The 11,356-nt window shown below is 30.5% G+C and overlaps 2 protein-coding genes across 10 annotated transcripts in view; both read left to right on the forward strand.

The window, feature by feature from the left end:
• The window catches only part of tnni2a.3 (troponin I type 2a (skeletal, fast), tandem duplicate 3), a 24,236-nt gene extending 17,767 nt beyond the window's left edge, over positions 1-6,469 (forward strand). For 8 of the 9 annotated variants that reach the window (XM_087310563.1, XM_087310562.1, XM_087310558.1 and 5 more), the window contains 6 exons: positions 423-454; positions 553-589; positions 2,385-2,513; positions 4,120-4,209; positions 4,303-4,479; positions 6,169-6,465. In XM_087310563.1, coding sequence (XP_087166689.1) covers positions 447-454; positions 553-589; positions 2,385-2,513; positions 4,120-4,209; positions 4,303-4,479; positions 6,169-6,258 — 531 coding nt within the window. In that variant the 5' untranslated portion in view covers positions 423-446 and the 3' untranslated portion in view covers positions 6,259-6,465. 9 annotated transcript variants of the gene reach the window in all.
• Positions 6,470-8,090: 1,621 nt separating this feature from the next.
• tnni2a.4 (troponin I type 2a (skeletal, fast), tandem duplicate 4) overlaps positions 8,091-11,356 on the forward strand; it is a 10,561-nt gene continuing 7,295 nt past the window's right edge. Inside the window, 2 exon segments of the mRNA NM_001009901.2 lie at positions 8,091-8,196; positions 9,971-10,003. Of these exon segments, the coding sequence (NP_001009901.2) occupies positions 9,996-10,003 (8 nt within the window). The 5' untranslated portion in view covers positions 8,091-8,196; positions 9,971-9,995.

An 11,356-nucleotide genomic window follows, 5' to 3' on the forward strand; every position in this document is an offset into this window, starting at 1 on the left:
TATAATTAACCTAACTTGTTTAGTTAACTTAGTATTTACCTAATTAGGTTAACTAAACAAGTTAATTAGACAAGCCTTTAAATGTCACTTTAAGCTGAATACTAGTATCTTGCTAAATAACTGAAACATATTATGTTGTGTCATCATGGCAAAGATAGATGAATTAATCATTAGAAATGAATTATTAAAACTAATATTTTAAAAATGTGTTTAAAAAAAAGCATATTTTTAATATATGTTTTAAGAATTTAAATTTTAAAGTATGGTTTATAATTTGTACTTCAACTTTATTATAACTTTGTATTAAGCAATTAATGCCATCAATATTTTTTTTTTGTTTTGTTTTAAAAAGTAACCATAATTTTTTTTAATCTTCAGTGCTTTAAAATTAGATTTATTGATTTATTTTTTGCTCTGTACAGGAGTGAAGAAAACCGGTTGCCAAGATGTCTGAGTGAGTATATGAATATACACGATTTATATTAAATATAATTGAAGTGCGAGCCTGTTCTTGTTTTACTAAACTGTAATTCATTCACTTTCCTCTCGCAGAAAAAAGATGACATCGAGCCGTAGGCACCATCTCAAGGTACAGTAGATGATAAGGCAGATGATTTTTATATTATGTTATATATTATGAAATAAGTATTAAAGATCCTTTAAAATTATTAAGAGGCTTTTGATAATATAATATAATATAATATAATATAATATAATATAATATAATATAATATAATATAATATAATATAATATAATATAATATAATATAATATATACTAAATATTAAATATAAAATTATGTATAATATAATATATAATATAATAAAATATTATACTAAAATATAAAATATAAAATGATATAATATATTACATTATATAATATATATATTATAATATAATTAATATAATATAATATAATATAATATAATATAATATAATATAATATAATATAATGTAATGTAATGTAATGTAATGTAATATAATGTAATAATATTTGAGCAATATCACACGATTAGCAGTGCGATATGGCTGTATATCGCTGGTGGGAGGTGTGCGTTGGCTCGAGGCCGCAGACCAAGTGCCTTAGTGCCCCCACCAGTGCCAATATACAGCCATATCGCACTGCTACTAGTGTGATATTGCATTTATACAACAGTTTGACGGCATAATTGTGTATATAAAAACAAAATTAAACATGGAGAGTCTCAAAACCCCTTTTTTATAAGGAACTACTTTCTTTCGCGTTGGATTTAAATTGTAAGCTGACAGTTAAACAGCTGAGCAAGCATCTTTTAAACTTTAGATCTGTAGTGTCTGCGTTTTACTGGCTGTATGTGGGCGGAGTAATACAGAAAGGCTAAAGAGGCTGTACGGGTGCTGATATTACTTAAATATATCACGGCTATCAGCCAATCAGATTTAAGAACCAGACAGAACTGTTGTATATAATATAATATAATATAATATAATATAATATAATATAATATAATATAATATAATATAATATAATATAATATAATATAGGCAAGGCAGTGGCGCAGTAGGTAGTGCTGTCGCCTCACAGCAAGAAGGTCGCTAGGTCGCTGGTTCGAACCTCGGCTCAGTTGGCGTTTCTGTGTGGAGTTTGCATGTTCTCCCTGCGTTCGCGTGGGTTTCCTCCGGGTGCTCCGGTTTCCCCCACAGTCCAAAGACATGCAGTACAGGTGAATTGGGTAGGCTAAATTGTCCGTAGTGTATGAGTGTGTGTGTGGATGTTTCCCAGAGATAAGTTGCGGCTGGAAGAGCATCCACTGCGTAGAAACTTGCTGGATAAGTTGGCGGTTCATTCCGCTGTGGCGACCCCGGATTAAAAAAAGGACTAAGCCGACAAGAAAATGAATGAATGAACCGCTAATAATGAAACTGGCAACCACTGACATCCATAGTAGGAAGAACAGATACTATAAAAGTAAATAGTAACTGGTTGCAAACATTTTCAAAATATCTCTATTTGTGTTCGACAAAAGAAAGAAACTCAAACAAGTAACGGATGTATTCCTGTAGCGTGAGCTATCACTTTAAATCTTGAGTTGTTTAAATGAAACCATTAGGACTTTTCCTCAAATGATGATTTGTATGATGAGAATGTTGCGACTCCTAAAAGCATCTGCAGCCGTATATTATGTAGCAAAACATTTCATGGTAAGACTTAACGAGAAAAAACCCTCCTGTTTTAAATGGAAATACATTGACAAAGGAAGTTTTACATGTCAGTTGATTGCATTGGGTCTCTATAGTATTGTCTGTTGTCTGACCGCATCAGTTTTCATCCTTATTTGTGTATAGATATGAGCACAATACTTTAATGCTGTGATGGTGAATCCAACTCTTATATTGTTCCACAGAGTTTGGTGTTGAGCATCACAAAAGGCCTTCTGGAGAAGGAAGTTGTGGATACCGCTGCGGCCAAAGAGGCTTACATGGCAGAAAACTGCGCTCCTCTGTCCATGCCCTCCTCTACACAGGATCTGCAGGTCTGCTGCTTCAGAAATACACTGAACATCATTTTACATTCGATCACTGGAAATGAAAAATGTTTAATAATAGTAGTAGTAATAATAATAATAATAATAAATATTTTAACTAATATTTCATTTTATTTCAGCCATATTTTCCCTTTTCAAATATAAATTAAAAAAACGAATTTTTAAAGACAAAATATCTATGATTAAATATATTATATATATATATATATATATATATATATATATATATATATATATATATATATATATATATATATACTGTATACAGTTGAAGTCAGAATTATTAGCCCCCTTTTTAATTTTATTTTCTTTTTTAAATATTTCCCTAATTATGTTTAACAGTGCAAGGAAATTTTCACAGTATGTCTGATAATATTTTTTCTTCTGGACAAATTAATTAATTTTGGCTAGAATAAAAGCAGTTATACATTTTTTAAACACTATTTTTGGGACAAAATTATTAGCGCCTTTAAGCTAAATTTTTTTCCGACTGTCTACAGAACAAACCATCGGTATACAATAACTTGCCTAATTACCCTAACCTGCCTAGTTAACCTAATTAACCTAGTTAAGCCTTTAAATGTCACTTTAAGCTGTATAGAAGTATCTTGAAAAAATATCTAGTCAAATATTATTTACTGTCATCATGACAAAGATCAAATAAATCAGTTATTAAAGATGAGTTATTAAAACTATTATGTTTAGAAATGTGTTGAAAAAAATCTGCTCTCCATTAAACAGAAATTGGGGTAAAAATAAACAGGGGGGCTAATAAGTCAGACTTCAAATGTATATACACATTATAGCTCAACATAATTGAATACACCCTATTTAAAAAAAAAAAAATGAAGATTTGTTTCCATTTCTCAGTGAATATAGGTCATATATTTTGGTGCTTTCAAACAAAACAGATTTGTTAAACAGATATATTTATTAAAATAATATTTTTGTCACCAACTATATTTGAAAGATAAACAGAAAGATAATATGTTTAAATTAATGCAAAATATTGCAAAAAAAAAAAAGAAAAATACTAAATTTCAACTACATTTTATTTATTTTATGTCTTCTTTATTTTTGTTTTTTAAAAGTACATTTATTCAATATTTTCCACTAACATTTAAATTTGGGCTTCTAATTTTTGGACCATTATTACAAGTTATTTTGTTAGATTAGCTCTAGATTAATCGGTAATGAGTCAGTCTAAACACTCCTGTTTTAAAATGTTGATGTTGACTGAACACTTTTCTATTGTTATTCAGTGTAAACACACTAGACCAGGGGTGGCCAACCCTGTTCCTGGAGAGCCACCTTCCTGCAGATTTCAGTTGCTACCCATATCAAACACACCTGAACCAATTAATTAGGACCTGAACACCAGGTGATAATTACAGGCAGGTGTGTTTGATATGGGTTGCAAATGAAATCTGCAGGAAGGTAGCTCTCCAGGAACAGGGTTGGCCACCACTGCACTAGACGGACATGCATAAGTTCATGAGTAGTTAAGAATGGGTTATACTGCATACTTTTAAAAACCTTTTAGCAAAAGATGGTTAGAAAACAGAGGTTTACACTTTCTAAAATCCTCATTTAGGAGCTGTGCAAGAAACTTCACCAGCAAATCGACAAAGTTGATGAGGAGAGATATGACTTGGAGTCTAAAGTGGGCAAAGCAGCTAAAGAGGTAAATTCTGACAACATAAATATGCTTAATCTTACATTACTGATGAGGATTTCTGTTGAAGCTGTATATTAGGATGTCCAATTCTGTCTTTAGATTGAGGATCTGAAAATCAAGGTGGTCGACCTGCAGGGCAAGTTCAAGAAGCCTGCCCTGAAGAAAGTGCGTTTGTCAGCCGATCAGATGCTTCAGGCTCTGCTGGGCTCCAAACACAAGGTGTCTCTGGACCTGAGAGCGAACCTGAAACAAGTCAAGAAGGAGGTCAAAGAGGAGGTGAGTGAAATAAGAGACTGCTGTGAAGATAAAATCTATAAAAGCTACAGTCAAATAAAATGATTTACTGAAGACACCCACTAAATTATCACTCACTGTAACAAGTATGCGAAAAGGTCCTGACAAAAATAAAAAGAATAGCAATGACGATAGGGGACAGTGTAGGCCCAATATACTAATTTGAATCTTTATACTTTGTCACGTTCCTTGTTTTGTTTTTGCAAATCTAAAATAAACATTAAATATATCAATTAAATTGTAAATGTGTAATGTATAATTCACACATCTATTGTTAACATTTGAATAGACACTTAAAGGGCCATGAAATCCCCTCGTTTCAGCAGGGTGTTTTCACACCTCTACTTTGGAAAAAGTCAGAAAAGTGGGCGTGTCAGCTCTGTTTAGGGGGGAGTGTCGGAGGAAGAAAAGTGGGATGGTGTGGGAGTGTCTATTTAAGCACGCGCGAGTTTCAGAGTCAAAATACTCACACACACACAGGAGAAAGTGATGGTGTTTAACCTACATGGACATCTGTGGTCGAATTATTTGGCAAATTATTAAATGGTGGACTTTAACTGCAGTTTGGCTCTTTCATTCAGGGAATTCATTCATGCCCCTCTCGACAAATGAGATATTTGATTCGAGGATCTGCTCTAAGCGCGTATTTTTCATGCAATGTTTGATACCGCACGGCAAATGAGAGAAAAAAAACTCAGCATTTCCCGGAAACTTAGATGCACACGGCAGGTAGCGTCAGAAAGCCGCGTGTGTTATTCCGGTCACTAAATGCGGTGAAAGCCCTACACGAGGTTAAAGTTTGGTTGTAGTGCTAACATGTTTTCACTCGGTGCAATGGTTAACTTAGTTCGATACGAACAAACTGTATAAACAAAGAGCACTGGTCGCTCACTTACCAAATCTGTAGAGACAGGAAAATCACCAGCAACTAGAGCCGCGTCTTTATGAAGAGAAGACTAACGTTACAAGCGAATCCGGATCTCAGCGTTTGCAGATGAGAACAGCTCTCAGGTAAACCATAATCCTCCTTAGACACGTAAGTTATTGTTGTCGAGCGTCGCGTACACTGTAATCCACACGTGAGTCTGAGCTCTCACAGAGAGAAAATGAAAACGAAACTTAACTGCAGCAAACTATAAAAGCAACACTTCACGCTTGTTTTGCCAATACAACGTGGTGTGTCTGTCGTCTAATCACTGTGACAGTAATGAATATTAATGAAGTTGCACAATAGAGCGCGCTGATTGGTTTGATTCAAGCCTTACTCATGCATTAATGCAACACACTGTAAGACGTAATAAGACACTCTGGTACAGACGTCAAGTCTGCACGCTGGAATACAACGCTATTATGTCATGATCGTGACGCAGCTTCAAAAATTCGTTTCAAACCGGAAGTACGAATTTGCTTGAAATAACGCAAAAACAACCAATTTACACTTTTTAGTGAAATATAAGTGTCCTAATAGTGTTTTTAGCAGTGTGGGACACATATACGACTGTCAACAGCTCAAAAAATGTGTTTTGGTGTTTCGTGACCCTTTAATAATACACTTTCAGATCTCTTTGTACATTTTATTTCTGATGTGGACACAAAACTGCACAGTCTGTGTTTGACCCATGTTTAAATGTTTGTTTGTTCTTCACACTCAATCCCTTTCTCATAACGCAGGCTGCAGATGTCGGCGACTGGCGTAAGAACATTGAGGACAAGGCTGGTATGGGTGGCAGAAAGAAGATGTTTGAAGGCGAAGCCGCCTAAATTCCTGGACATTTCTTTAATTAGTTGTTGTAGGAATTCTACAGAGCTGCGCATTCACAGATCTTTTTTTTTTATTTTGCAATAGTTTTGTCTTCTCTGCTTTCAGTGCCTCAATTAAGCATTTGTTGTATGCAGCATGCACATCCTGAAAAAGAACTGTGTGTCATCAAAGAGCCACTACCATTAAATCAATGCTTTTGAGGAAAATCTCTCTACGCTTTTTATTTATTTATTAATTACATTTGTTGGGGTTCAATCAATTTTCGTGTAATTTGTCTAATTTAAATGTCACTGAATTAATACATTTAATTAAATGATTGATTAAAAATGTAATGTAACTTTTTAATAACATAATTGATCATTTTAAATGATGGATTTAATTAATTTAACTCAAATTTAAGTTTAATAATTTTATTTGAATCCAATTTAATTTAAGTTAATTTTATTATATTTTATTTTATTTTATGCTAATTTAATTTAATTAAAGTTTAATAAACATTTAATTTAACTTAATTTAACTCACATTTCATTTAATTTGAGTTAATTTTATTTAATTTTATTCAAATTTAATTGAATTTAATTAATTTTATTTAATATAATTGAAGTTTAATAAAAAATAATAAAAAGCTTATTTAATTTATTAATTTTATTACATTATATTGTATGCTAATTTAAGTAAAGTTTAATAAACATTTAATTTAACTTAATTTAATTCAAATTTATTTTATTAAAAATGTATTTAATTAAAATTTTATAGAATTTTATTCAAGTTTCATTTATTTAAATTCAAATTCAGTTCAGTAAATTCAATAAACATTTAATTTAACTTAATTAAAATTTAATGGTTTAATAAAAATTGTATTTAATTCAAGTTTAATTAAATTTAAGTTAATTTAATTACATTTTATTTTATTCAATTTTAATTTAATTTATTTCAATTTTTATTTAATTTAATTAAAGTTAAATAAAATGATTTAATAATACAATTTTTGATTAATTAAAGTTAATTTTGTTATATTTTATTTCATTTTATGCAAATGTAATTAAATTCAAATTTAATTGAATTTAATTTTAATAAAATTTTTATTTAATTAAAGTTTAACAAAATTTAATTTTAATTAAACTTAAAAAAATAATTTTATTAAAATAATCCAAATTTAATTTAATTTATTGAACTTAATGTAATTCAACTCACATTATTTTAGTTTAGGTTATTTTTATGTTTTTATTTATGTTCAATTTAATTTAATTAAAATTTTACTTAATAAAGGTTTAATAAACATTTAATTTATTAAAATAAACATTTACTTTTCTTAATTTACTCATTAAAATTTTATTTAATATTTAATTTAATGCCATCATTCTAGACACTAAAGCAAGGTCACCTTGCAAAATACATAAATAAACATTAATATACATTATACACAAACATCATAAATAAATAAAGCCATAAATACAAAAAAGCTCACAGTACGACTTTAATAATATAGGCATACACATCATTTACTTATGATTGAATTACTAGATCTTGATCAATGGATTTAATTAATTGATTTAAATCAACTGAACGTGTTTTTCCCACATAACATCTGGAAGAAGAAATGCTTTATGGTGAGTAATATTTGCTCTTTATCTCTCTGCTTTGTTTGATCTGGTGTGTATCCTGGCGTGTAAAGCTTTGCTGCATTTTCAGCGCCCACATATGCATCTTGAAGGAAAGGAAATTTATGAGTCTTGCCGAGGAAGGACTCAGGATATTTCAGGAGCTCAACAGTCTATTGGTCTGGACTGGAATCCACTTCCATAAAGAGGACTCCTGAGATCTGCTGAGCCATCAGCGCACAACATATATATCCTATTTAATTTTTCTCTCTCTGGGGCTCACCAGTCTTTCCAGTTCTTCTTCCACGTGTGTCCTGCCCTCTTCTTCTCTCATAGGTGAGCGTCAATCCACAACTCTCTCTAGATCTGTGTATAAAGACGCGTCTGTGGGTGTAAACACAGATGCTACATATCTTGTTCTATGTACTGTTTTTTTTTTTTTTTGCATCCACTTTGTGTTCAGACATATTTTTCATGAATATTCATGAGCAGATAAAATATGTTAAATATGTTAACATTACATTTTGACTGCTGTTACCTCTATTTTAGAAAGTAGTTTGTTTATTTTGTGTTTGTTAATTGAAACGGTTTCTTAAATATTCTGTTCTAATCTGCTCTAATTGACATGCGTCAGAGAGGAACTGCTGCACATTTAAATATTCTAATTATTCTAAATCTGTTCTAATTGATTTGATTTCATTCAATATGGGCTGCTCATTAATATTCATGAGCAGAATGAGCAGTATGCAGTTATTAATAACCTAAAATGTCTTTATTAAGAGAAAAGTATGTTAAACTCTTATCTATTATTTCTTCAACAACTGAAACTGAAATTTATATTGAAATATTATATTTTAATCAGTTCTAGGTGATAGCTGTGTTGAAACATTGTTCATTAATATTCATGAGCAGATAGAATATGTTGTTTTTTAAGAGCCATGAAGGACTAAAATATATTTTGCTGTTGAAATATACAAAAGAATTAAAGCTTTGTGTATTTTTAATGGTTATATGGATTTTAATGTATGCGTTGAAAGGAAATTATACAGTTAAACTCAGAATTATTCACCCCGCTTTGAGTTTTTTCTTCCTTTTTTAAATATTTAAATATTTCCCAAATTATGTTTAACAGAGCACAGAAATTTTCACAGTATTTCTAATAATATTTTTTCTTCTGGAAAAGGTATTATTTGTTTTATTTTGGCTAGAATAAAAGCAGTTTTAATTTTTTTAAGCATCATTTTAAGGTCAAAATTATTAGCCCTTTAAACTATATATTTTTTAATAGTCTACAGAACAAACCATCGTTACACAATAACTTGCCTAATTACCCTAACCTGCCTAGTTAACCTGATTAACCTGGTTAAGCCTTTAAATGTCACTTAGTATTTATATATTTTTATAGAAGTGTCTTGAAAAATATTTAGTAAAATATTATGTACTGTCATTATGGCAAAGATAAAATAAATCAGTTATTAGAAATGAGTTATTAAAACTATTATGTTTATAAATGTGTTGAAAAAAAATCTGCTCTTCGTTAAAGTGAAGTTGGGGAAAAATAAACAGGAAGGCAAATAATTCAGGGGGGCTAATAATTTTGACCTTAACTGCATATCCATTTTAACCACACTTGTTATTTTAGCTTTGTTTCATAAAAATGAAAACTAGATCTATTAAGAAAGCACATTATGTAAATGTTTTTTCTTCTCCTGAAAAATTACATTAAACATTCAACTGCTGTAATCCTTTTCATAAAATTGAACGAATATGCTAATGATTGCAGCCTTAAATTGACAAATTTGATCACAAACTAATATAATAATGAAATCCTCTGTTTTTTTTTTAATTGGATGTGTGTAATGGCCTCTGAATAGAGCGGCTGAACTCTGGTATCATGTTTAATGACCTCTGGACCGGTACTTGAAAAGTCAAGTGTCAGATGAACATCTCAAAGTTTTGGGCTAAAGTTAGCCTCCCTGAAGGCGTCCCTCCTTTAATTTATTACCGCTTCTGTTTAAAACGACGTGAAAGTGCTTCTCCTGAATTAGCTGATAAACTCAACTGCCTTGTGAGTCCTAGATGACTAAAGACTGATTTCTGTCCATTTCAGGGTGTGACCGCACTGAACCGCCAAGATGTCAGAGTAAGTATTCAGATGTTTTGTTATGTGTTTTTATTAGTTTGTTTGATGATGTTTGTTTTTAACAGAACGTTTGAATAGAATTGCACCAACAAGGATGAATCTACTTTGTCTAATAATTCTTTTCCATCAAACTTTTAATCTTGTTTTAAAATAAGCAGCCTTAAAACCGTCAGTTTAATCTTAGATTTAATTCTGCAATAAATCTGGCGTAACTATAATCTTGCTGCTCCATCAGATGTCAGTTTCAGCTAAGGTTTTAACGTATTATTGAGGAGGGTTAAACTGTAAAAATGGTTACTTTACATAAAAATAGGACACTTACTTTACATAAAAAAGTAAGGATTATTTACTTTACATAAAAAAATTTGGACACCTCTGTAACTCGAACTCTTAAGTCTTCTCTTAAGTCGACTCGAGCTCTCAAGTCGTACTTATAAGTTCACTCAAAAAATTATGTTTGCTGTTTGACGCCCTAAAGTGAGCTGAGGCAACATAATTCTTGAGGTTTTTTTTTTTTTTTTTTTTTACGTTCAATCCACTTAAGTTTTATGAAAGCTAATAAGTTAGCTTAAATCCTTCATGTTGTCTTAACAGAAATCAATTGTATGGAAACCAGCATTTTTTTTTTAAGTGTTCACTGTAAAATGTGATTAGTTACTTAACGTCAATTGCCTTAAAAGCAACAAGTTGACTATACAAAAATAATGCAAGTAAACCCATTGTTACTTGGAACTGTTAAGCTGACTTAATTTTTATAATTATGCTTGTTGTACTTACTTTTTTAAGTCAACTTATTCTTTTTTTACAGCGTCAGACTATTTTAGCATGTCTGTTTTCAAATAATTACTATAATTATTACAATATTACATACTTGGTGCTTTATTAAGTTTATAAAATTTACAATTATAGCCTGTATTGAATTTAGAAGACACACTGGAGTCTGGAAGAACAGATTTATTTTAGTTACTGTCATTTTGCTAGATACAGAAAAGCTAAAAAAAACAAAAACAAATATAATAAATGTGTATTGGAAAAAGTGATTAGTTTACTTTTATTTTAAAAAGTGCATATGATTTGCATAATAATAAAACATAAGTCAACTTAACATTTCCAAGTTACAACGGGTTTACTTTACTTTTGTTAAGTCAACTTGTTTCCTGTGAAGGCAATTGGTTTACTCGCTTTAAGTAACTAATCACTTTTTACAGTGTATTGATCATTTACTTAATAATTTGAAAGCGACAGGTTTACTCGCTCATTTAAGTAAAGACAACAAATCACTTTAAAAGCAATGGGTTTACTTACTTTTTAAAGTGAAGTCAACTAATTTGTCAAGTTTAAGGTGTAAGGATT

Source organism: Danio rerio, chromosome 25 (genome assembly GCF_052040795.2).
Source record: "Danio rerio strain M-AB ecotype USA chromosome 25, GRCz13ab, whole genome shotgun sequence".
In the NCBI taxonomy this organism is placed as follows: Eukaryota; Metazoa; Chordata; class Actinopteri; order Cypriniformes; family Danionidae; genus Danio; species Danio rerio.